The sequence below is a fragment of the Rhinolophus hipposideros genome (assembly GCF_964194185.1).
Source record: "Rhinolophus hipposideros genome assembly, chromosome: 16".
In the NCBI taxonomy this organism is placed as follows: domain Eukaryota; kingdom Metazoa; phylum Chordata; class Mammalia; order Chiroptera; family Rhinolophidae; genus Rhinolophus; species Rhinolophus hipposideros.
Window position 1 is genome coordinate 57,236,850 of NC_138062.1, and position 25,186 is coordinate 57,262,035.

At 54.5% G+C, this 25,186-nt stretch overlaps 2 protein-coding genes across 22 annotated transcripts in view; one reads left to right on the forward strand and one right to left on the reverse strand.

The window, feature by feature from the left end:
- The window catches only part of RANBP3 (RAN binding protein 3), a gene marked incomplete at its 3' end in the record, with an annotated part of 52,411 nt that extends 29,321 nt beyond the window's left edge, over positions 1-23,090 (forward strand). For 4 of the 20 annotated variants that reach the window (XM_081076119.1, XM_081076128.1, XM_081076126.1 and 1 more), the window contains 14 exons: positions 3,060-3,096; positions 3,187-3,273; positions 10,216-10,281; positions 11,226-11,318; positions 12,368-12,486; positions 13,614-13,733; positions 15,458-15,561; positions 15,980-16,058; positions 16,399-16,501; positions 17,042-17,151; positions 18,707-18,827; positions 20,752-20,894; positions 21,284-21,467; positions 21,635-23,087. In XM_081076119.1, the coding sequence (XP_080932245.1) occupies positions 3,060-3,096; positions 3,187-3,273; positions 10,216-10,281; positions 11,226-11,318; positions 12,368-12,486; positions 13,614-13,733; positions 15,458-15,561; positions 15,980-16,058; positions 16,399-16,501; positions 17,042-17,151; positions 18,707-18,827; positions 20,752-20,894; positions 21,284-21,467; positions 21,635-21,678 (1,410 nt within the window). Of the gene's footprint in view, positions 1-3,059; positions 3,097-3,186; positions 3,274-4,486; positions 4,605-5,152; positions 5,225-10,215; positions 10,282-11,225; positions 11,319-12,367; positions 12,487-13,613; positions 13,734-15,457; positions 15,562-15,979; positions 16,059-16,398; positions 16,502-17,026; positions 17,152-18,706; positions 18,828-20,751; positions 20,895-21,283; positions 21,518-21,634 lie in introns of those variants that run through there. The other 16 variants (XM_081076137.1, XM_081076127.1, XM_081076125.1 and 13 more) reach the window with 7 other exon arrangements.
- Positions 22,963-24,701, reverse strand: CAPS (calcyphosine). Of its 2 annotated transcripts, XM_081076240.1 has the most exons (5): positions 24,578-24,701; positions 24,400-24,506; positions 24,149-24,326; positions 23,732-23,938; positions 22,963-23,658 (listed from the first exon to the last, which is right to left on the reverse strand). In XM_081076240.1, the coding sequence occupies exons 2-5, from the start codon at positions 24,480-24,482 to the stop codon at positions 23,557-23,559; spliced, it is 570 nt and encodes a 189-aa protein (XP_080932366.1). In that variant the 5' UTR covers positions 24,483-24,506; positions 24,578-24,701; the 3' UTR covers positions 22,963-23,556. The 2 variants fall into 2 exon arrangements, with proteins under 2 accessions (XP_080932366.1, XP_080932367.1); XM_081076241.1 differs by having other exon boundaries at positions 22,970-23,658; positions 23,732-23,923; positions 24,400-24,638.
- Positions 24,702-25,186: the final 485 nt, after the last annotated feature.

Consider the following 25,186-nt stretch of genomic DNA (forward strand, 5'->3'; position numbering starts at 1 on the left):
TTGCGGTGTCATTAGGAGAGGTGAGAAAGTTAGGTGTCGTTAAAAAAGCCCCTAAAATACACGAAACAAAAACTGGCAGGACTGAAGGGAGAAAGACGATTCAGTCGTAACAGTTGGAGACGTCAGTACTGTACCTTCAGTTGTCGGTGGAACACCCAGACAGACGCATGAGGACCCTGGGGATTCCCAAGAGCACAGAACCTCGCAGGTCTGCAGACCACTCCACCCGACGGCTGCAGAGCGCAGGTTGCCCTCACAAGCCTGTGGAACATTCTCCAGGGTAGACCACGTGCTAGGCCACAAAACCAGTCTCAGTACATCTGAAAGGACTGAAGTCATGCAGTCTTCTCCGACCACAGTGGAATGAAATTAGAAACCCATAGCAGAAGGAGCCATAGGAGATTCACATATGTGGAAATTAACCTGAGTGGCCCGCGGAGCAAAGGGAAGCTCAGTGTGGAGGCCTCTTGAGATTGAGGTGCTAGAGGAATTTCCTCCCCAGCAGGAGAGGAAACGTGAGCCTAACAGCTTTCAGGGCCGCTGGCTAAGGACATGGGCCTCTGCTCTTGGCATAACTCGATGGACATGGTCCTTCGCTAAGCAAATACCGAGCAAGCTCCTACTGTGGGGTGCCGCGGGCCCGTCCCCTCCTGGAACTCAGAGGCTAGCGGGGGACCCTGACACAGATCACACAATTGGGATAAGAGGGAGCAGTGAGGCCAGTGGACCAAGGGGTGTGTTCTCACAGGCAAAGTCAAGGAACAGAGACATAAGGATGTCAGTGGATGAGGGAGCAGTGTGACAGAGGTCAGAGAGGGTGGCCGTTTCCAGGTTCCAGAAGTCAATCCAGGAAGTGGCAGATCTCACAGGACCTGCAGAGCCACAGGACTTGAGGATGGGGGAGGGTGGGCCGGACCCACTGTGAAGGAACAGGAGAGGTGCCTGGAGCCTGCACAAGGAAGGGTGTGATCCCAGAGAGGAGGCCTGGCGTGCTGGTGACAGCTCTGCCTTATCAGGTGTCACCCCAGAACCTGACCTCTGCAGAATCAGCCCTGTAGGAGTGCATCTCTCAGCACCCCCATGCTGAGTCTTAGGCCCAGGACCCTCCTCTTAACCCCCTGCTGAGTGTCCCCAAACCTGGCCCCTCACCTCCCAGCTGCCCCCAGGACATTACTCCGCATCCCGACTCTCCCGTTCATGCCCGTCCCCGAGCTCTGAGCCCCGCCCCAAGGGTGTAATGTCCTGCAGAAGTGAGCTTGCTGGGGGAGGGTGGCCATGGTGAGGGGTGAGGCATGAACGGTTATAACAAGGCTGGGTGCTGGGCTAAGCAGAAGTCACCTTATCCCACTGACCCCTTGCCACCTCCCTCCAGGGGAGATGCTGGCACCCTCATTCTCCAAATGAGATAGTTTGCCCAAGGTTTCCCATGTAGGCAACGGCAGTCTGGGAGAAACTGACTAGATCTACAAGCCTTTGAGAGGGGCATCGAGCCGCCTCACACTCTGGGCCCCGTGGTATGTTCACAGCTGCCCGAGGACTATTGAACCCCCGTGGTTACGAGGGTTTGTGTTTCCCAAGCACTTGGATAGATGGTCTCCTCTGAGCCTCCCAATTCCCCAAGACACACCTGAGGACAGTGGCCTCTCTCCCCTTCACAGACACTTCCAGGGAGCTCTTACCTCGCCAGCTTGGAGCAGGAGACCCAGGCTGGCTTTTCTGACTCAAACCTGAGTCATCGGCTGGCACGGGAGGGAGAGTCCAGGTTAGGATTGTTTTCTTGCTGTCCAGGCTCTCACCAGCCTTCAGGACAGGGGTTTGCACACACTGATTCACAAGCTAAGATGGTATTTATATTTTTAAAAGATTATAAAAAACAAAGAATGTATATAACATGTGGCTCGTGAAGCTGAAAATACTTTCTGGCCCTTTATGAAACAGTATGCCAACCCTGGCTTCAGGGAGTTCTCAGGGTGAGGCCCCAGACTTCAGGAGAGCCGAGAGCGGCTGCGGGTCACCTGCCAGAGCGCCGCCGCCCGTTCCCTCCGGCTCCCTCCTCAGCAGCTCTGTTACTGAGTACAGTTCCTGCCTCCACACACGCTCTGGGCTTTGCTCTGGGCTCGTAAAGCGCTTACACATGTCCCATCTCATTGTATCCCTAATATCTCCTCCAGGCAGGTGGTCGTCATTTGGCTGAACTTGAACCCTGGGGCTCTTCTGAAACAAAAAAAAAAATTTTTTTAAAGGGGCTCCTCTGCTGGCTCTAAAGCAGTGCCCTGGGAGGAGTGCTGTTCACGCCTCCATGTTTGCTTTTGGCGACAAGGCCCTGAGAAGGGACCTGAGGGATTGTGTGTTGTCCCGGGGTAGGAGGGGCCCTATTTGGCTCTCAAAGCATCTTAATTGTTAGTTGTTCACGTTCTGAAACGAGGTTGTTAAGGGGGTGACTCCAGCCGCCTTCTCTCCGAGTGTGCCGTTCCGTGGGGTCTGTAGTCTGCTGAGTTGTTACATTGGACAGTTCTGTTCTGAGCGCTTTGCAGCAGACTTTTGTCCAAGGCATCAGAGCTCTGAGTTGCTCTGGAAACGGTAGCCGAGCTGGAAATAGGGTTCCGAACCATGGGGTGTGCCAGGACAAGGAATGGAAACTGCCACGAGCCAGTGTCATGTGACCATTTTAAACAGTCCTGCTGCCCATCCAAGGGGAGACAGGGTCGCTTTCCAGCTCTTGGCAAAATGAGTTGGGGTCAGATAAAGTTTCACTGTGCTTGAATCGAGGAGTGGCACGCCAGTTGGCTGTAACCTGTGCAGAAACAAAGAAACCGATCCTTGTGCCGTAATTGCGCTCTGTCGTTAAGAGGATTCCTTGGCTCGTGGCCTGGTCAGCCAGATGTGGAAGGTTCATCAGAGGCGTTTTGAGCATTAGGTTGAAAGTCACTCGGGGGGCTGAGCTCAGGGAGTTCGCCCTCAGCGCCACGTTTCAGGATCCGTTTATGACGGATCTCAGGAGCTGTAGGTGAGAGGCCAATTTGGCCCTCTCTTCCACCCTGATTGTGCTCTCGTTTCAGAGGTCTGCTGGAGGCTCCAGCCCCGAAGGTGGAGAAGGTGAGGAAACCTCTAAAACGTTTCACCATCGTTGATTGTAAACGTGGAAGCAGCCTGATTTTTTTTCCTCCTCCTCATTATTTTCTGTAGATTCTGACCGAGAAGATGGAAATTACTGCCCTCCTGTCAAGCGAGAAAGGACGTCCTCTTTAACCCAATTCCCACCTTCACAGTCAGGTAACAGTGACAGACCTGTACTGCACGGTGAAAGTATCCATGTTGATAAGCCCATTGTTTCCCTCCAGTGTCTCTCACCTGTGGTCATCTTCTGCCCAGATCCAGGTAGAGTCAGTCTGAGACTTGGCCTCTGTCATATAAGGTTAGAGCTGCCCGAGGTGTAGCACTGGGTGCCCCCGTCTGGGATCAGTGACACAGAGGGGTGTGACCTAGTTCACTGATAAGGAAGACACCAAGGAAAACGTCCCCCTGGACGAGAGGAAAAGGACTCTCAGAGCCCTGTTGGGGCTCTAACCATTAATTACATGTCTACCTTCCAAAGGCTACTGGCTGTGTCTGTAGACGGAAGGTGTAGGAAATGCAAAGTGGGGTGTTCTGACCCTTCTGCCATATGCCTAGACCTTGGTGGTCCAGTTAAGAAGTGCGCGCACACACGGTACATAGCTGAGTGGCTCCAACAGACACTTTGGTGGTGAAATGCCATGAGCTCCTAGAAGGAGGGGACTTGGAGCCTTGAAGCCTGGGACCCTGTGGAGGTGGCTAGACGGGGCATGATCTGAGTACGTGCACGGAGGCCAGCAGTCCAGCCAGGGCTTATACAAAGCTGGTGCAGGGAAGGGGCAGGTTCTGGCATAGAGAGACGCTGGGGCTACTTAGTGGGGGCTTCGCAAGCCTAAGGGTGTCCCTACAGATTAGAGGGTAAACGCTGCCATAGGGCAACCCCCTCGCCTCCAGCTCATCTGGACTTGTCCCCTCTGGCATTGTCCCATGTTCTCTATCCTGGTCTCTGGAGCGCTGACTTAGAGGTGTACGGGCGTTGGGAGAGGATTTCTAGTTACCCAAGTTGAAGTTCATTCTTGAGAAGTTCATATAAAATATTTTACAAATATGGACCTTAAGGATATCACTTTAAGGGAAAGAGACACTCCTGAGAGGTTTGTGTCTGCTTACAAAAGTGATGCAAACATTACAGAAAGGGTCTGTGCAGACAGGGGCGTCCTTTCATGGTTGTCCCTGTAATACACTTGACTTCCTGTCAGTTTCCCTTCACGCCTTTTTTGGACATGGCCACGTCCTTTTTCACGACTGCCTAAGACCCCCTGAATGGCACACTGTCGTTTGCTAACCAGGCACCAGAACCGTCCAGTCGGTTTGCAGTCCAGGCTGCAGGGGACAGCCGTTTTTTAAGGGTCTCTGCCCGCTTGTTGCATAGGTGTTCCTACGGAATGAGGGAGCGTCCGCTTCCTGGCTATGATGGTGTTCCTCCCGTTCAGTGTCTACTGCTGAACCCCACTTTCTGCATCAGGAAGATGCAGCAGAGAAGAGATGAGGTGATTTGTGCTTTGGCCCTGGGCTGAAGGGGCAAAGGACCACCGAACATTTTCCCTCTCTACTGCATTGGCCTAGGAGATACTCAGCTCCCGGTCGTCAGGGGGGATGGAAAGATGAGCGGTACCAGTGAGGTCCTAAACAGGTGAGGGGAGGGGGTGCAGCCAACCTTCCAGCCCCAACTGGTGACAAGGAGCAGGGCTGCGGCTCGGCCCCAGGTGAGACTTGGAACGTCCGGTGTGTTCCACTTCCCTCTTGGCTGCCCCAGCAGGAAAGGCCAGGGGCACGAGGACGAGAGAAGTGGCACCATAGACCTGAGTTGACTGCTAGATGTCAGACAGAAGCCGTTGGGCTGGAGACCCCCTTCTGCTGTAGAGAGTCTCGGGTATCCAAAGGCCTCATTCAGAATGCTCACCCCACCTCCCGCACCACAGTGGAGCTCGGAGATGGACCCCTCAGGTGGGAGAGGTGATCCAGGGCAGGGCGGCCCCGCCTACTCACTCTGTTTTTCCTCTTGTTCCCTCCCCTGCCTGCACCTCCTTGCTGACAGTATCAAAAAACAATGTTTTTATGCCATCAACCTTCTGCGAGCCATCTGCAGGCAATTCTGACTCAGAACCAGGTGAGCCCTCATGCCCCTCTGCCTCTCAAAGCCAGTCGCTGGGGGTTTTCCTTGGCTGAAAAGCAGTTGATATTGTAAAATTACATCTTAACAGGAACGGGCAATTTGAAATCAGGATTCTTTTTCAGTTCCCCAATGTTTTCCCAATGCTTCAGCTTGTACATTTGGAATCTGGTGTGGGATAGGCTTCATAAGCCCTTATTTCTGTTTCTGTAAGCAAGGCCTGGTTACAAGGAGTTTTACATCCTTTTGGAGGGAAATAGAAGGAGCAAAGGAAGGGAGGGAGGGGTGTATTACTCATTTTTCAAAATTTTACACAATTAATATGTTCCTATCATGAAAAAAAGGCAAATTAGAAATAGAGTTAAAGAATATGCTTGTCCCTTTCCCACTCTACCATCCCAAAGGTAGCTAATGTGAATTGTAATTTTCCAGACCCCTTTTCTGTGTATTAAATTCTCACATTAATTACTACTGCTTAGATGTGGTCAGATAAATATATTTAATCACAGCTTTAAAACTTTAAAGAAAACAGCTTGCTCTCCTCTGAAGAATATGGAACCTGCCTTTTTTGGTCTTTCGCTGGAGAACCAACTCCAATATTTCCTGAAAGTTTCTCCTCGTAAAAAATTTAATGAGCAAGTTTAACCACCCGAATCCTGTAACCCAACCTACCTTATATAAATTCATTGCCTACTTCAAAAGCATTGCGAGAGAAGTCATACTCTGGCATGAGGGCCACGTAGAGGGAACAGGCGAGTTTTTATCACTTTGAGGATCGATGTGATGGCACCATTTCAAACGGCTGAATGGATTCATTCTGACTCTAAAAGCAAACTGTTTGGCTCTGACTCTCCCCCCATCTGAAGAGGAGCGTGGTTTTGGCTTTGGGTCTTACCTAGGCACTGGGTTAGCAAGACGTGTTCTGAGCTGTGCGGTTGTTGTTAGCCGTGGGGTGCCGGTTCCGGTCTAGGGACCAGTCAGTAAAGCCAAGTGTCAATCCCTTTGTGCTGTCATATTCTTTTCTGAATCTCACAATCACCTCTGAGGTCTGTGAGTGATGGCCTCTCTCCCCTCTTCTTTGCCCCCAAAACCTTTATCCAGCGGCACTGAGCAGAACAGCCCTGAGTAAAGGGGGGCAGCCTGGTCCTGCCCCAGAGGCCCTGGCACAGCCCTGGTTCCCGATGCAGCGTGTAGTCGTATTAGAATTGCATCTCAACTCTGCAAAGTGACCATCTTATATCCTTGTCTGCCTGCCTGTCTTTTATTTTTTAGCTTTAATTTTGAAGAAAACTTAAAACATACAATAGAGTTTTATAAAGCACTTCTCGATCCTTCTACCTAGAGACCCCGTGTAATTTCCCCTGTCATCCCAGTGACATCCCACAGAGCACAGCCATGTCTCTCTTTCCATGTGGAATAGTTCCTCAGTCTTTCCTTGACTTTTGTGACCTTGAAAATTACAGGCCAGTTATTTTGGAGAAGTCATTCGATGTGTCAGTGTGCCCTGGCGCTGCCCCCCAGGTCCCACACACGTGTGGGGCTGGAGCACCACAGAAATGCGGCCGTGCGGTCCCGGTGCACCCAGCTGTGGTGTGCGCTGTGTGTGCTCCTGCTGGGGGGTTGACTGGTGGTTCAGTCGGGGGGACCTGCCCAGTCTCCCCACTGTGTAATCGTTTCTTCCCTTTGTGATTAATGTGTTCTGGAAGGGATACTTGGCGACACGAGGACATCTCATTCCTCCTCTCACTGCCCTCCCTTGTTGGCGACCACTGGTGTTTTCTTGTTTGAGGTAATCATTACTCTGATGGTGGCCAGGTGAAGGTTTTCTGCCCCATCATTGCCCCATTTAGTCAATGAGTTATAATCTGTTGTTATTAGTATTTATTTTCATATTCAGATTTCATTTTAATCATCGGTTTATTTTCATTGTCCCAGATTTGGCCAATGGGCCCCATCAAGCCAGGTTCCTATCTCCTTTTGCCAAGTCCCTGTCATTTTAAGCACTTTCTTTCTGTCATAACAAAAGGTTGCAGGCCAATCACCTCTCGCCTTTTCTCAGACGGTCCTGATTCTGCTTAGTGGACAGTGGTCTCGAGACCAAAGTCTGGCTGTGTGCTCACCGCCATTGGGTGGTCACTGCTCTCAGGCCCTCTCCGTGCCCAGAGCTGGGAACACACACACACACGCACCTGTGTGCATACCTGTGCTGATGTGCACACGTATTTCTATAGCTCTGTCTGGCTGCATACGTGGGTAACCCCAGGTTCACGCAGGTACTTCCAAGTCAGCGCCAGCAGGGTTCATCTAGTCTCCCTTTCACGGTTCTACCTCTTCTAACTGTGAGAAGCCTGGCTCCCTCTGTCCTCAGTGCACTTACTCATTTCTCCATCTCCCTGTACATGGCCGAGGCCCCTCCCCACCCTGCACCAGCTCCACCCTTGCGCAGGCCCTAGTCCCCACCAAGCTGCCTTCTCTTGGAGTCTTTTCACCATCTGGTATATATCGGGTTAAATTCTGATATGTTTTCCTGGTTAAATCTGGTGTTCCCTGGAGGGTGAGCGTTGCTCCGTCAGACATCACTCAGGGTCTCTGAGGGAGAGACCTCTTTCCGCAGCGAGCTCACAGAGGGGCATGCGTGTGCCGAGAAGACAACAGTGCAGCCGTCTGGTCACCCCCGGGACCCTGGCATGTGTGGCGGGGCTCTGACCTCCAGGCAGCGCCTCTTTGTTGTACTCTGACCATGTTGCGGGACAGTGAGTTTCTGGAGGCCATGAGAAGGCACCTCACTTGTTTTAGGGAAGGGGAGGCCTGCATCGGGTTTGACTGCCCTGTGAGCACCCCTCCCTGCCTCTTTGGGCCCCTTCTGTCCTGAGTCCCAGTTGCCATTAGCAGTACGGCGTACCTTGTCTATCTGTCCATCTATTCACTGCAGCCTCTGCATGGATTTCCTGGGCATCTGCAGGGTGGGCCTGGCACCAGGCCCAATGTTAGGGGATGATCAGTGCCCAGGATTATCTGGGCCCACTGCCCCTCTCAGCCTCGATCGGCCCCACAGTCACTGGCTGTTAGCACAGTGGTGGGCGTCAGTCTGGAGCGACACTGTGAGCATTGCCGAGCCGCTCGAAGGGCTTTGCAAAACTATCTAAATTGTGACTGTAGCTCAGTTTTTTTGTGTTTTTAAATTGCCAGTCATCTTCTGCCTAACCCTGAGCTTTGGAAGTGTAGTTCAGTATTTTCCTTCTGAAAGGAACATCTGACAGCATGTCTTCTCTATATCTTGTGGTATCTCATTCTCCCGAGTGTGGTTTTTATGCCCCTGAGCTCTCTCATGGTAGAGAGCAACCCACGGACACAGGCTCTCAGGAGCCTGCAGGCTCGACTCCTTTTCACAGACTAGCAGTGAATTTCTGCAGTCCTGTTTTTGCTCAAGGAGAGCAGTTTGGCTTACTACCATGTAGACAGAAGGGAGAGGGCCCTCCTGTTTCATCTGGAAGTATGCTCTGATTTTCTTTCCTACCTGAAAATCTGGTCATACAAAGCATTTGTGTTGTTGTTTCAGAGTACAGTTGATTGGGTTTTAGTATATCCACAAAGTTGTGCAAACATCACCATAATTTTTTATAACATTTTCATCACCCCCCAGAAAAACTCTATGCCCTTTGGTAGTCGTTCCCCATCCCCCTCCCCCAGTCCCTGGCAACCAGGAATCCACTTTCGGTCTCTGGATCTGCCTGTTTTGGACATTTCATATACATGGAATCACACACTATGTGACCTTTTGAGGTATCCTTCCATTTATTTTAAGCCTTTAGTCTCTTCCAACGATGTGTTATAGTTTTCATCTGTTAAATTTATTCCCAAGTATGTTATTCTCTTTTGTGCTATTGTAAATGGAATTGTTTTCTTGACTTCATTTTTGGGATGTTCATTGCTAGTGTATAGAAATGCACAACTAATTTGTGTATAGTGATCCTGTTCCCTGCCAACCTGACAAGGGTTTTATCCGATGGGTTGGACCTTAGCACAAAAGTCGGGCTGCCTCTGTTGGCCCAAAATGCTGTTGTCCCTGTGCTTCCCTGGGGACAGGCCTGGCCTGTTGGAGTCACAGGCTTTTTATGCTGATCCTTCTCACCAAGGATTGCAGTATACTGTTCCCCATGCACCTTTCTGCAATTGAGTCACCAAGATGCACGGATTAAGGGATCTGGGTGAACCAGTGGCTGAGCTGAAATCAGGTTCTGAACATCCCAGGAGGCCCTGTATTTGTCAACCCAAACTCAAGTGCTGGCGGAGGCCCCACCTCCTCATTTGCGGCCAGGACAAACAGCTCTTTTCCTTCTCCCAGGCCTTCCATCCGGTGCGCTCATTAAGCCATGAGGCACAGCTCCCCGGGCACATCTGGAGAGACAGCAAGACCGCTGTCTGCCACCCTTGATCTCTTACCACAGAAAACATGTCTCATTTCCCAAACATCTGCTGGTAGTACAGAGGCATTTCCCAATTACAGATGCATCTCTGATAAGTCCTCTAGGAAAGGGAGCCAGGTTCCGGGGACCTTTATGTGGTGGTCCCCTGACATTCCCCAGGACCTGTGAGTGCAGCATGGCGTCCACATTCTTGGCAGGCTGCTGGGTGAGGTGGTTCATGGGCTGACCAGCCTTGCACTCATCCTCCGGCTGGAAGGCTCCTTGGCGAAGTGGTCACCTCACTTCTGTCTCGCACCTTCAGTGCCCTTGGTCATCCATTGTCAGCTCTTTGCCCCCAAGCCAGCATTTCCTGCAGCCCCCTGCCTCCTCCTCACTGGGGCGGGCTTACAGCCTTGGTGGTTGAGGGGGCTTCTGCATTTGTTTCCATCTGGAAACATTTTCCTGGTTGTCCAGGCCCCCGGCCACTGAGGCCCAGTCCAGCCTTCTCCTGCCCGTGCCGCCTTGTAGCCTCGCCACCCACCGCAGGCAGTCCTGCCTTCATTGTTTGTCTTGTGCTTGTAGAGGAAAAGAGCAGTGGATTCCGGTTGAAGCCGCCCACACTGATCCATGGCCAGGCACCCAGCGCAGGTAGGTGCCCGCCTTGGAGGAGCGAGTAGAATGGCTTTCTCACACCCTTCCAAGCCTCTGGCAGCGTCTGTCTGCACGGGCGCCTGAGGTAGCCCCAGTAGTGCCCGCAGGGTTCAGTTCCCTGACACATGAGCCCTGGAAAGCTGCTTTAAAGAGCCTGTCAGTCCAGGGAGGTTCTCCCACCTGTGAGCCCTCCACTGTGCAGAGGTGGAGACAGCAGCGGGGGAGCAGGCTTGGCTTGGTGTGGCACATTAGGCTCTGTGCCCAGCCAAGTGATGGCTCAGTTGGCTCAGGCTGTGTCTCCAGGGCATTCCGGCCCCAGCATGCCATGGTATTAACCCTGATTCGCAGAGTGGCCTCAATCCAGTGGCACGCTGCCGGTGAGCATGGCCTAGTGATGGCACTGTCAGACCAGGCAGGGCCAGAAGTGTTCTCTTGTCCTTGCCCGAGCTGTTTGGCAGAGGGGTTTTCTCAATATGGCATTTTAAAAAACAGGTGCAAAGGGTGCCTTTCTGTGACCTCAAGCAGAGTCCTAAACTCGGGGTAGGGAGGGTCACCTGTGGCTTCGCTGCTTTCCCCTCATGGCTGTGCTCGACCCTGGAGGCCAGCAGCTGAGAACGGCTATTCCTTGACTCCCCGTAGCATTACTGTACTCCCTGGATTAATTCACAGCCATGATCAACTTCATGGGAATGTCATCTGATCACATGTAAGAGTAACAATAGCCGAACTCTGCATGTCTAGCTATAACGAAAATATCTTGGGTTTTCTCTTTTGTTAAGTGTGCTTCTCTGCAGAGTCCAGCTTATGAGGGACATCAGATGGGTTCCTGGGGTTAATTTGTCTGTACAGTGCCCGAGAGCCTGAGCTGTTGTGTTTCTGCCCGAGGCCCTAAGGGCCCAAAGGGCCCAAAGGGCCCCGGGCAAACCAACCTCTGTTCCCAGGTCTGCCAAGCCAGAAGCCCAAGGAGCAGCAGCGGAGCGTGCTTCGCCCCGCAGTGTTACAAGCCCCACAGCCAAAGGCACTTTCACCAACTGGTAAGAAACGTGGCCCTGGAGCCTGGCCTCTACGGCAGGGCCAAGTATTTCTCAAGTCACGCCTGGAACAGCCATGTTTCAGCACAGGTGGCTTTGGCCACATCTGCCGAATGCACCCAGAAATAGAGCGCTGGGGAAACAAGCCACTGCATCCCTGGTGAGCCCAGTCTGACTGCTGATGTCCATGTGCTTGGTGCACTCACTGGCTTCATAAACGCTGCCCCCGCTCCTTGAGCGGTTCAGATTCGTCCCTGCGTGTTGGCAGGCAAGACTCAGCCCTGTCAGACTGCAAGGGGTCTGCACGTGCGTCTTCATTTCAGTCCCCAGCCCGAAGACATAACTCGCACACTCTATTGCCATTACATCCACGCAGGCCCTGCTTCTCGGTTAGTCCTTAATTTTCGTAGTACTAATGAGCTCTTCTTGTCTTCCTCTTGATCTTTCCCTGTAATTCAAGGCCTTTCATCAGATGCAACGCAACAGCCACCTGAGGGAGATAATTAATATTTCTGAAGAGTTTTTAGTTGGGAAATGTTCTAATGTAACGCTCAGCCGTCACAGCCAGATTAGAACCATGTCGTGGAAGCTCAACTGTTGAAAGGAAAACAGCGCATAGAATAAAGATGGTGTTTATGAAACTTGTTTGTTTTATAAAACCCATAATTGTTCCCCAATATACAGAGGGTGCCAAAAAATATATATACATCTTAAGAAAGAAAAGAACTAGTACTCAACATATACCGATAACAAAACATGAATACAAGTCATGTGTGTACATTTTTTTGGCACCCCCAGTATTTTTGTTCTCTTCATTAGCAACATTGCTTCTAAATACACTGAAAATTCACACAGTTCTTTGTGGAGTAAGAAATAAAATAGTCTCATTTCTGTGAGCTTTTGGTTTTTGTCTTGGTCTTATAATCTTAAGAATTTACGACTTTTAGTAGTGACGCCAGAGCCTTTCTTTAAAAAGGAGAGATTATGCCATTGGTGCAAACGGTGGTCCAGCACTGAACTCCCATTCCCCCACTGTCCTTTTGTCCCCACAGTTCCGAGCAGTGGCACCAACGGGCTCAGCGTCCCAGCAGACTGCACAGGAGCAGCGGCGTCGACATTGCCCGACAACCCTGCACGGAGAAGTCCCTCTGATGAGGCGCCAGCTCCCGAGGTCCGTCTGCCCGGGCGGGGAGCGCGCTGAGCGGGAGGCCGGGACCTGCTCTGCGGCGTCAGTGTTGGCCCGCGGCAGCCTCTGGAGCTGCTCTGCAGTCCCAGTGCAGGACCGCGGCTGGCGGACGGCACTGGGCTGCCGGGGGTCTTTCTGTGGTTCTGAGGGAAAGGTGCCGGGAACAGAGCTCTGCCGTAGAGTCCTGCATTGCCCGACTCGAACATGGCATTTCCACGTGTTCCAGGGTAGTATTCCTGCCAGTGGCACACTGACCACTGAGCCCTGGGGAGCCGCTGAGGCCGGAGGAATGGCTTTCATTGATGAGGGCCTTGTACTATTTTATGTGGAGAAATGTCTCCCCTCCCTGTCTCCACACCCCAGTGGCGCCTCGGGGATTCATACACGTGTGCCCTTTCCAGTTGAAGAAGTTTGCCTGGGGGGGTCAGCTCAGAACCCGTCTGCTGTTTTTTTAAAAGAACAGTCCTTCGGAGTTCTGGAATTATACAGGCCAGAAGCATATGTTTTCCAGTAGTGTTGCAGAGCAGCTGGAAAATAAGGGGCACTGGCTGAAGAGCCTGCTCTTGCGGTTGGCAGAGGCACGTGTGGAATCCGAGCGGCAGTAGTGCAACAAGCTTCATACACAAGCCTGACTGCATCTGTGTGTCTTTCCACTCCAGCAGCTAAGTTGCTGCCAGGGCTTCTCCACCCTCCACCTCCCGCCACCCTCCAGTGGTTGTACAGGCTCAGATAGGGAAAATGATCATCTGCAATTCCGTTTTGAAACCTCCCTGAGCCCCCCACCTTCAAACCAGTCAGTGGAATTAGAAATAGAAATCGTTTCTGTAGCATATGCTTCTTGGAGACTTCGATGCCTGGGTCTTGGGGCAGTCAGTCAGCTGCGCAGCTCTGTGCTGGAGGGAGACCTAGAAGGGACGCAGCCGTCCCGTCCTCCCCGTGTCCCCAGAGCCCCATCCAGGCCCGGGTCTGCCTACGTGCTCCTCCTGTTGGTTCTAACCTCCTCGGACGTCCCAAGGGAGACACAGTGAGGGAATAAGATGCCCTGAGATGGCTCCGCTTGCTCCTCATAGCTAATAGGTCCCTTTTCAGTTGTTGTTGTTGTTTCTAACTAGGAGAAAGAGCCCCAGCAAAACGAGTCTAGCAATGCGTCTGAGGAGGACAGCCGGGAGAAAAAAGAGCAGGTTGCACAGCAAGCGTTTGTGTTCGGGCAGAACTTGAGGGACAGAGTCAAGGTATGTGCTCCGAGGGCTGGGCGGGGACGGAGACGGTCATGGGGTGGTCCTGTGACTCACGGCACAGCCACAGCTGGCCTCTGCTTGTTGTGCACACCCCGCAGTACTCTGCTGCTCGCCCTGGCACACTCCCCGCTGGCCACCCCTCCATCCCAAGTGTGGGACTCTCTTCAGTGGCTTCGGGCGGCGGGGGCCAGCGAGGCAAGCAGCGAGAGGTGTCTGTCTCCGTCAGGGCTCCCTGTCTCAGCACTAGCAGCCCTCAGACCCACAGTGCTGACTTGGAGCCCGATCTGCACACGGGGCGTGTTGAGCAGCATCCTCAGGCACGCCCTCCGGATACCAGGCGCACACCTGGTTGTGAACCACACGTCTCCAAATAGTGATGAAATGTTCCCCAAGGGACAACCAAATCACTCCTGACTGAGAGCCATCACCTAATTTTCAAAAGTAGGGCAAGTGGAAAGCTACTGTTTGCTCTCCCTCAGGAGCAGCAGTATCTGTCACCTTCTGGCTGCCCCCCAGGTGGTGGGCCCAGTCTGGGGACTTTGAGTCGGGGTGGGAGGCATTTGGCAGTGGCAGGGGTTCTCGGCTGTGCACCCCAGGTGCCGGTGCCCCGGGAACACCAGAGTGGGCGGCGCTGCCTTTCACAGCCCCCGGGCCAGAATGCTCCCCTGTGCCATTTCCAGTGGCTCATCTGGCAAGAAACTCCTTTAGAGCCCTGAGGCAGGATCAGTGGCTGTGTCTGGGGACGTGTGGTTGTCACACTAGGGGAGGGTACTCCTGGCATCAAGTGCGTAGGGGCCGGGGGTGCTGTCAACACCCCACAGTGCCCAGGACGGTCCGGCCCCCATATGGGTCAGTGGTGCTCAGGGTGCCAGACCCTGAAATAAGGAAACAAAAGTCTCTGGGTGTACAGAAAACAGCGGCTGGGGCTGTCTGTATTCTCCTGTGGTGTCGCTGTCTAAGAGAAGCACAGATGCCCCAAGAGATGAAAAACGTGTTGATGTTGCACAACTTTAGCCCAAATAATGAGGCCCTTAGGGGCTGCTCCCTCCGGGCAGGAGGATGCGAGCAAAGGGAGAGCCTTGAAATCCACCTGCACTGGGGGCAGGGCCTGGCTGGGCATCAGGTTGAGTCTGCTCCTCTAGTTTAGGGGAATGCTGCCTTGACATTGGAGCGGGGGCAGTGCTCCTGCGTGTCCAGGGCTCTTGTGATCTCTGAGGTCTGTCGCAGCTGGACCTCTGCAGGGGGCAACTGCAGGCCATGGTCTCCTAGCCCCTGTGAGCTCGCAGGGCCAGGTCCTTCACTCCCACCTCTCAGGTTCCTGGGAGTAGTGCATTAGATCATGGAGCAGGCACGGCTGTTGGCATCAGAGAAGCCTTCGAGAAACGGTGCTTTTGTTATGTTTACGATAACCTCCTTAAATAGCAGATTTGTAAGCGTTCTGTGACCTCGGTGCAGAAGCGTCGATGAGAATGCCAACAGGACGCCGCCTGGCGGCGGTTTTTTAACAAGGTAGAAAAAGGTCCCGTTAGGGAGCCTTTGGATTGTTTTTGTCCCCGAACCGTTAAACAAGAAATTGTGGGGTTGATGACAGCGCATGCATTTACACCCATGTGTTGGAGCCACGCCACATGGCAGAGCGGTTGTGCAGCCAGACTGAGCTGTACAGGCCCAGAAGGTACCGTTCTCTGGAGTGTAAGGGTTTCCTGTCTGTTTCCCAGTTAATAAATGAGAACACTGGAGCAGCTGACATGGAGAACGCCGGACACCCCAGTTCAGAAACGCCAGCCGCGACCAACTATTTCCTTCAGTATATCAGCTCCAGGTATGTGTCTCGGGCCTGGTAGCCAGCGTCGTGTAGGGAGAGCTTCCGCCTCCAAGGGGCCTGGTCATCCATCGGCCCTGACTCAGGCCCAGAGGGGAGGCAGCACCTGGACCAAGACCCAGCCCGGTCCTTCCTTAGGGGGCAGGCTGCAGGGGAGGGAGCGGAAGGCTCCAGGGTTCCGGTCGCCCTCCAGCCCCTCCCTCCTTTCCCTCTCTGGGCACAGCTCAGGTCGGTGGATTTAGGTGGACACCCCAGGCAGGACCTAAGTTCTGTGGGCTTGTTCAGCCTGGCCCTCAGAGTGACCTTTGTCACCCAGAGCTTGTGCCCAAAGCAGAACCCAGTGAGCCAGGGGCAGTGTGGCCACCTCCTGTTACCCACCGGATTCTGTCCCCAAACTCACAGCCCATCTCCTCTTCAGCTTAGAGAACTCGACCAACAATGCCGACGCCGCCACCAACAAATTCGTATTTGGCCAGAACATGAGCGAGCGTGTGTTGGTGAGTGGCTCCTGTGGGGACTTCTTCCTGGGGCCCAGAAGGCTTTTAGAGCCCCCTCTCCCAGTCAGAGGGGCATGGTGTGGCTGCCATGTTGTCTCCTATAAAGTTAGGACGCTTCCACTTGCAAGTAAGAGCCAGCATGGATGCAGCCTAATGTTGGGGTTCCTTAAAATCAGAGACGCTCCTCGTCTCTTCTCCTCCTGAGACAGGTTTCCATTCAGTCACAGGCCATGCTTCCTCCTGGCTAAGCCGCCCTGGCCGAGGGGTTTCCATTCCGCAGCAGTTGATCCACCAGGACCCCCAAACAATCCCCTCCTTGTGTGCCTTCGTTTCCCTGCAGAGCCCCCCCAAATTAAATGAGATCACTTCAGATGCCAACAGGGAAAACTCGGCGGCTGAGTCTGGGTCCGAGTCCTCATCCCAGGAGGCCACCCCTGAGAAAGGTACATTGCAGTCCTGCTGCTACATGGGTGGGGGCTCCAAGGGACAGGAACGCTGTCCACAACCCTGCCTGGGAGGGATGTGGGGACCAACTCAGCACAGCAGTAATAACCTCATGAACCAGCCACTGGGCCAGAGCCAGAAAGCTATGGGCACTGGTTTTCAGTGAGCAGAAAGGGGGCGTGTTCATCTAAAAACAGCCGGCATGTAGCACTGTGTGGTGACGGGATAGGGTAGTCAAGGTGTTGTCACCTCTTCTTCCACACCCGGAGGCAGCAGAGGGACTTGCTCCTCTGTGTCTTTGGAGGTCTGTCCTCCACTGGGTGGGAAGCGGGAGGGCCGGAGCCACGCTGGCAGCTCACAGCTGGTCTTCCTGCAGATTCCGAGGCCAAATTACTTGGTGTGTTTCGGGGTCCACGCCAAGTCCCAGGCAGGGGTGGCTGGCACCCTTGAGGCCAAGCCAACCCTTTTGTTTCCTGTGAGGTCCACACTCTCCCCCCACCAAGTAAATAGTCGATGTCGTTTAGCTAATAACATTGCAGAGTCCCTGGCCGAATCGGCAGCTGCCTACACCAAGGCGACAGCACGGAAGTGTTTGTTGGAAAAAGTGGAAGTCATCACCGGAGAGGAGGCGGAGAGCAACGTGTTACAGGTGAGGTGGCGCGCAGGTGGGGCTCTTGGCGGTGAGGTGGAGGTGTGAGGGCCATAGATCCCGAAGCTTCTGTGCATCTGAGGGTCCAGCACCCAAGGGCCCGACCCACATCCTCCAGGCGCTCAGACCTCCCCTGGGAAATGATAGGGGTCTGCGTCCCACCCTTTGCGGCCTTGTTGATGGGGCTTTTGTTGAGAACTTAGCCAGTGCTAAGGAATTTCTTATATTGCTTTGTTTTCTGACAAAATGATCTGTTTTGAGACGTTCTCATAGTTCAGGGACTTGTAACAAACACCTTCTCTACCCCCCAGAGTTAACAGCTGTAGTTCCTTGGTCACACTGGCACCTCAGTGTTGTTTTATTAGGTGAAAAAAATCACAGATGCAGCCCAGACTTCGCCCTGTTCCTTCCTGGCCCCGTCTGCCTCCCCATCCTGGGGCAGCACGTCCAGCTCCGTGTGCCATTCATCTGCTTTCATGCTCTCATACATATGTGTGTCTGTAAACCACGTACACGTAGTGTAGGGGAGTTTGTAGTGGGGGGTTTTAGTGGTATTTCTTTTCCTCACTCAACACTTTTTGTTTAATCTATCCATGTTAACAGAGATCGACTTACAAAGATCTTAATCTTTTTCTGTAAAGGACCACATACGATCTCTGTGGGATGTTTTTTTTTAAACATACATAGTAGCCTTATTGAGGTATAATGCACACACTATGAAATTCACCCTCTTAAAGCGTACAATTTAGAGGGTTTTAGTGTATTCATGGAGATGTACAACTATGACTGTCTCATTTAGAACGTTTTTGTCCCCCAAAAAGAAACTTTGTACCCATTAGCAGTTACTTCCCAGCCCCGACAACCACTAACCACCTCTTGTCTCTGTGGACGCGCCTGTTCTGGACATTTCCCATACATGGAATCACACACTGTGTGGCCTGTGTGGCCGGCTTCTCTCACGAGCACCGTGTGTTCAAGGTCCACCCACGTTGTGGCGCGTGTCAGCACCTCCCTCCTTTTCTTGGCTGAGTAACATTCTAGTCTGTGATGGACATTTGGGTTGTTTTCCACTTTTTAGCTGTTTTGAATTGTGCTGCTGTAACATTCATGTACAGGTTTCCGTGTGAACATCTGTTCCAGTTCTCTTGGGTGGATACCGAGGAGTGGCATTGCTAGGCCATGTGGTCACTCCATGTTTCACATTTTGAGGAACTGTTATCCGTAGCAGCCACCTATAGTTTTGTCCATATCCTCTCCAATACCTATTGTCAGTGTTTTAGGTTGTAGCCAATCTAGTGGGTGTGAAGTGGTATCTCAGTGTGGTTTTGATTTGCATTTCCTTCATTTTTAAATGTCCCTCTTTTTAAAGTGTAAAATCCATTCTAGCTCGAGGATAGGACAGAAAACTGGCCAAGGGCCAGATGTAGGCCCCAGGCCACAGTTTGCTGACCCTGGTAGTTCACTGGAGTTAGATAGAGGCTCCCAGGGGATCCCTCTGCAGTGGTGTCCACCCAGCTAGGATTCCTGCTCACCCAGAGGGCCGCCTGTGTTCCAGATCCAGTGTAAGCTGTTTGTCTTTGACAAGACCTCGCAGTCGTGGGTGGAGAGAGGCCGGGGGCTGCTGAGACTCAACGACATGGCATCGACTGACGACGGGACATTACAGTCCCGACTAGGTGAGATGCGTGGGCCCCTGTGGAGAGGGCCTGGGATGGTACAGATTCCTAAAGCAGAGAAGGGCGAGTTCCCAACTTGACCTTCGACCCAAGGAGCTGGGAAACTGGTCCCTATGGGAGAGCTCCCAGCACCCACACCTCGTGGCCTGCCCCAGAGGCTCCAGCTGCCAGCCCTTCTGTGACTCCCCTCTTTCTAAATGTGAAAATGGATAAAAGCACTTAATTTTTAAACTTATTTTCTGATAATGAAAGTGCCAATTGTTTCGTGGTAGAAAGGAAAAAGAAGAAATCAAACACAACTGCAACCTCTTTCTTTATAACCTCTTTCTCTCTTTCTTTATAAAGAGAGAAATCTGCTAATAACATTTTGGTGACCCATTCCTGTTCTGTAGCTCTTTTTTAAGGAAATTGGGTGATCTTGTATCTTGCTCTTTTCACTCACTATTTTGTGAACGTGTTCCTATGTCATTAAATTTTCCTTAAAAACACAACTTTTTGGAAAAACTTTTATATTAATAGTCTGTTGACGATGAATGTATGTCACCATTTTGCTATTGATGGACACGTAGGTTGTTCCTCATTTTGTTCGCTTTCATAAGTGATGCTCCTAGGCTGCCTGTACATGAATCTTATTCCAAGAAGTATGCTGGTTACAAAAATGAGTGTATGTGGGGTGTGTGTGTGTGTGTGTGTGTGTGTGTGTGTGTGTGTGTACACATACATGTTTGAAGAAAACTAGCTTGTGCGTGTGTCTGTATTGTGAAACATGTATGTTCACTTTTTTTCAATCTTCCCAAACTAAAATTGTCCTCTAGCCTTGACAGAAACAGCAATTCCTGGCCCAGTAGTAGTAGCTCACATTGCATTCTTCAGAATTGTCCCTGAGTTGAACAGAGATGAAAAGGTCCCTTCTGTTCAGGCACCATTCTTTTTCTATCATGGACGTCCCCTCGATTCCTTCCAGTTTTTCTGTGGAAATGTTCGCGCGAATGCGGACAAAGAGCACGTCTTTCCAGCCCACAGCTCGTTGCCCCCTTCCATTCGGCAGCCTGGCCACCTTGTTGCATTCCACCCTCCCGTCCCTTGTTGAGATCCATCCCAGGCACCCTGGCCTTTCACCCCACACAGCCTTCTGTGCTTGTCACAGACCTTCTCTCCGAGCCTGTCCAAGCTGCTCCACTGCCTCGGAGGTGGTCTCATTGGGCTCAGAGGACTTGGGGAGATCTAGTTGGTAGGGGGTCAGGACCCCAAACCCCAAGCTGGCCCAGTTGCTTTCCCCCCGTTCCAGTGGGGAAAGCTGGGCTAGCAGGCAGGTGAGGGGTCACCCGTGTCCACGGGATCAGGGCACAGGTGCTCTGTGTGGGCTCTGACAAATCGGGCAGGCTGACTGTGGCCCTGGCCCCACTGTGGGTGGAACTGGGGGTGTCACATGCACGTCCAGAGGGAAGGTCGATGCCCAGTTTTTATCCACTGTACACCTCCCTCAGTCTATCCTTGTCTCCCCGCTGATGGAAGCTCTGAGCGCTGCTTGGCCTTGACCTTTTTTCTAAAAAAATACCACAGGGCAGGCACTGGGTCTTGGCCTGTGAGTGGGGGACAGTCAGAGGATGTCAATTTCCATGTGATGTGTTGCCTAAAGAAAGTGCGCATGTCCCTAGTGTGCAGCTCACGAATGCCCCCAAGGGAACCGCCGTCCTGGCCCGCGCTGCATGGACCCACAAATCCCACTTAGATGTGGCCTCTGACCCTGTCAGTGGCCTTGGTGATTCTGGGCCGGGGAACGTGGTGTCCGGCTGGCTCCAGCATGTAGACGGCTTTCACAGACCTCGGGAGAGTGGGGGGATTTCGCCCTTGTTGTGTCTTCTCCCAGCTGCTTGTTGGGCGGGCGTCGGGGACCAGGGCTGAGTGGCCTTGTTGGTTGCAGTGATGCGGACCCAGGGCAGCCTGAGGCTGATCCTCAACACCAAGCTGTGGGCCCAGATGCAGATTGACAAGGCCAGTGAGAAGAGCGTCCGCATCACGGCCATGGACACCGAGGACCAGGGCGTGAAGGTCTTCCTGATATCGGTGAGCGGCCCGCGCAGCGCCCCCAGGTCTCCACAGAAGGGGGGTTCCTCGGCACAGCCTGTGGGGCACTGGGTACTCTGTGCTGAGGGTGCGGGCCAGGGAGAGCAGGGAGGCCACTAGGTGGGCCACTCCCCCAAACGAGAGGCAGAAGTGCCACCGTGTCACCGAGGGCCATCCCAGCTGTGGGCTCTGGGAGCCCCTTGGAGGCCAGGCCCTGGGTCATGGGAGCTTTGATCTGTGGTCCCCAGGTTGGTGAGGAGAAAGGGTCGGGCTCCTCCCCAGTCTGAGCCAGCGGTCATGGCATTCCATCGAGGCAGGGCAGCAGCCACACCAGCCAGGGGGTCATCGCCCCACGAGGCCTATAACCAGCACTTGCTCTGCCTCCCCAGGCCAGCTCCAAGGACACAGGCCAGCTGTACGCGGCCCTGCACCATCGCATCCTGGCCCTGCGCAGCCGCGTGGAGCAGGAGCAGGAGGCCAAGATGCCCGTCCCTGAGCCTGGGGTGGCTCCGTCCAATGAGGACTACAGTGACGACGACGACGTCCTGGCTCCGTCTGGGGCCACTGGAGGCGGTGAGCCAGAGGTCCCTGCCCTGAAGGGCACACAGGGGCTGCTTTCCTAGGTCCCCCTCCCTGCCTGCCTTCGGCCCAAGGCTGACCTCTGGGGTTGGGGCCTGACCTCGGGGGATGGGGTGCCATTCAGGTTGGGGACCTGATGGCGAGGCTGCTGCTTCCCACAGGCACTGGCGACGAAGGGGATGGGCAGACGGCTGGGAGCACATAGCGCCGGGAGCCGGCTGCCCGCGAGCCTGCTGCTTTGTCCGTCTGTCCGCCTGCCCACCCGCCCCTCCCCGGCAGCGTCGAGGGGCTCGGGAACCACACTCCCCGCTGGGTTGGCCACAGTCCGGATCTGCACGGCCCGTTCAGAAGCAGACTCGGGAACTGCCTGAATGTGGTTTGGGACACGAGACCTCATCATATTGATGAGCAAAACAAAAAGAACATTTCTTTCCTCTCCCCTTTGAATTGAAATGGCACATTAAGACTTGTCACGGCTTCTCACTGGGACTGGGACGCCTGGTTTCTTCACCCCTCCCTTCTCGTGTCGCCGGCCTCCCCCTCCGCCGCCACCACCCCCATGGGTCCCCGCCACCCACCCAGGCCGCCAGGTCTGTCCCCATGAGTGTAAACACTGGGCCTCCTGGATGTTCTGCTAACTATCTTTATCTCCCATTTCCCACATTCTGACTTGGAGTGTGTATTTTTAGATTTTCTCCTCAAGGCTGTTTTTGTTTTAGGTTAAGACGCTCCTGTGTGTTGAGCAAGCACAGGTCCAGCGTCCTCATTCTCCCTGTGGTCCCAGCCTCTATGCTGGGGCCTTACTGGGGGACCACAGGTGTTCTAAGGGACACTGGGGGACAGTCCCCCACTTGTTCTCCCCTAGGGTTCCGCCAGGCCAAGTCATGGGTTGTTGAAGGGTGAGCCCATGCCTGTAGAGTGCTTATCTGAAAAGGGTCACTGGACCTAGGAGTCCCCATCTCCCTCTTGCTTGTCCCTGTTACGTGGGTCACCCATCATCAGGCACCCGAGTTCAAACTTGCTTCCTGCTGTTGGCTGTTCCTTGCCCAGCCTTGGACGTCACCGCCCCCAAGACCGTCCAGGGTGGGGGCCTCCATGAGGGGCACTGGGGGAGCCTAGCAAGGCCCTTGAAGAGGGGGCAGAGGACTAGTTCCAGACAACAGGCGGTCCCAACATGCAGTACGCACAAGAGCGGGCACTGCCCACCCCACCACAGAGCAGGGCCGAGAGCCAGCCGGGTACCACCCCGCTGCAGAGAAGGTCCCTGAGCACAGGGCTCTGAGGAGTTCAGAGGAAGCTGCCCAGCCCACCCTCCCGGGGAGGAGAAGGCCTGGTCTCTGCAGCTGTGCCGCCCACAGCGTGGGTCAGCTGTGTGCAGCCTGAGCCCCAGCCATGGGAAGATACCCAAGGCTCCCTAGCAGATCCGGTCACACTTCTCTGCTTAGACGCCTTAGCCAACTAGTGACAAGTAAAACCAGATAACGCCCATGTGTTTTGGAACATTTATGTAAGATTGTCATATGAAATGTATTTGGGAACTACATTAAAACTTTTAACTAAACCCCTGGCCTCCTGTGTGCCCCCACGGGCCTCAGGAAGCCCGCGGGCCTAGCCAGGAATGGCCTCTACCTCCCGGGGGAAGGCTCCACGGCAGCTGGCCTGCCTGCTGCCCTGGGTGCCTGCCCCACACTCCGTCTGGACGGGCCACCCAACTTGGCTGCCTTCTAAGACCTGTCCCTCCATGCAGAGCCTGGCTTCCAGGAAGAGCCATTTGCTCCCTGCCTCCCGGAGCCTCTTGGCTTCCCTGGGACCAGGAGGGACAGGGCGGGGGGAGTGCTTGCAGGGTCGAGGCTTCTCTGAGCAGAACAGAGGAGGCCTGGAGGGGGCAGAGCGGACGCATATGCAGTGGCTTCATGAGCCCTAGGGACGGCACGGTAGGGCCTGGGGGACAAGAGGGTCCTGAGAGACCTGGTCCAAGTGGTTCTGCAGCCTAACTCCTCCCACACTCCCCTCCAGCCCCCAGCCCCAGGGCTGCTATGGTAGGGGCCCTGCACTCGGGTGTGAGAGCTGAGCGAGGGCCTGCTCACAGCCGCCAGGCACTGGTCATCATGGCCACGAACTCCTCGTCCGTGTCCACGGAGGCGCTCACACCGCTGTAGTAGTCCTGGAATTCAGCCAGCGTGACCTGGGGGCAGGCAGGCTCTCAGTGGGGCCGGAGGCCAGCGTGGGAGGAGGTGGGGCACGCCATGGGCACCCACCTGCCCATCCTTCTCGGAGGAGTCGAAGTTGTCCAGGAAGCGGCGGAGCACCTCCTCCTCGGTCCACTGCCCGCTCCGCACCTTGGGGTGGGCGCGGCCACTGTACACCCCCTGGAGGTCGTCCACGGTCACCACGCCGTCCCCGCTTCGGTCCAGTTTGGCGAACGCAGCTGCAATGACTGCTTCCCGGGCCTGGGACATGGGGGGCTGGGGAAGGCGGAGCGGTAACTGGGGGACCCCAACCCCTCCAGGCATAGAGTGCAGAGCACAGGGGATCCCTGAGCAGGTGCCTCATAGTGATGAGTTCTTGGGTGTCCCATGTCTCCATGCTGACACGCAAGTGTACTGAGAGCTCAGCACCCCCAGATAGTGGGCTGAAGGGACTCGCCCGCAGTCGTGGTCGTAGCTGGGCCTCACCCGCAGCGCCCTCAGGAACTCCTCCAGGTCCAATGTCCCACTGCCGTCGCGGTCCCAGCGCTTGCACACGCCCTCCGCCTCGGCCATGTCCAGCGCCAGCCCCAGCTCAGCCAGGCCCCCCTGGAGCTCCCTCGCATCCAGGGATCGGCTCCTGTCCCGGTCCAGGCGGCGGAAAAACCTGGAGGGCAAGGAGTACAGTTGGAGAGGTCCCCGGGGCTGAGAGGTCAGAGAGGTGTGAGGGTCCAGCTCACCTGGCCAGGCCCTGAATGCCCGAGGCCCCTCGGGACAGGCACTGCGCCCGGAGCTTCTCCACAGTGGTGTCCACAGCGTCCATGGTGGGTCAGGGCGCTCTGGGCAGCTGTGTGGGAGAGAGGTCACAGAGGTCCCCTGCTCAGCCGGCCGGATTACAGGCTGAGCGCCCCGACTCACCTGGCCTTTGTCGTCGAGTCCTCCAGACGGCCACTCTGCTGGCTCCTGCCTGCTTTGTCCTGTGTTGGCAGTGCGTCCTGCCTGGCACACTGTTGCTAAGGGACGGTGGCTCTGGAGACAGGGAGGGGCCCCCGCTGTAACCCTGACTGTGCCGGGTGACAGGGCCGGGCGAGAGGAACAGGGCAGCCTGTTACTGGCACCATCCCCGCCCCTCCTGCTCAGTCACTCCCAGCCCTGCAGTGCCCAGGCCTGGGATGGAGCCAGGCCCACACCTGGGTGGGGCTGGGGGTCTCTTCCTGGCCATGAGGAGGAGGGCGGGCCACAGCTCTGCAGAGATGGAAGGAGGCAAGGCTGTGGCCAAAGAGGCTTAAGGCCCAATTCCTGCGTGACGGGGGGCAGGTCCTCTCCCCTCTGAGTTTCACTGGCTCCCTGCTTTTTCACAGGGCAGCAGTCACAGCTGCTGAGGAACTCTGTTCAAAGGGGCTGGAGGTAGCCCCGCCGTGCCCGCTGGGAGGCCTGGGACCGTGCTAGCTGAGCCAGGGCACAGCAGAGCCCGACACACGTTTCAGCGTTGTCAGGCAACGCGATTCCTGGTAGTTACTGAGGCGC

Bases quoted from the DNA above. Each gene is read 5' to 3' on its own strand.
- CAPS (XM_081076240.1), bottom strand. From the start codon at position 24,482: ATGGACGCTGTGGACACCACTGTGGAGAAGCTCCGGGCGCAGTGCCTG. The intron at 24,327-24,399 runs GTGAGCTGGACC...CTTGCCCTCCAG, and splicing joins GGCATTCAGGGCCTGGCCAG to GTTTTTCCGCCGCCTGGACC. The intron at 23,659-23,731 runs GTGGGTGCCCAT...GCCTGCCCCCAG, and splicing joins CCTCCGAGAAGGATGGGCAG to GTCACGCTGGCTGAATTCCA.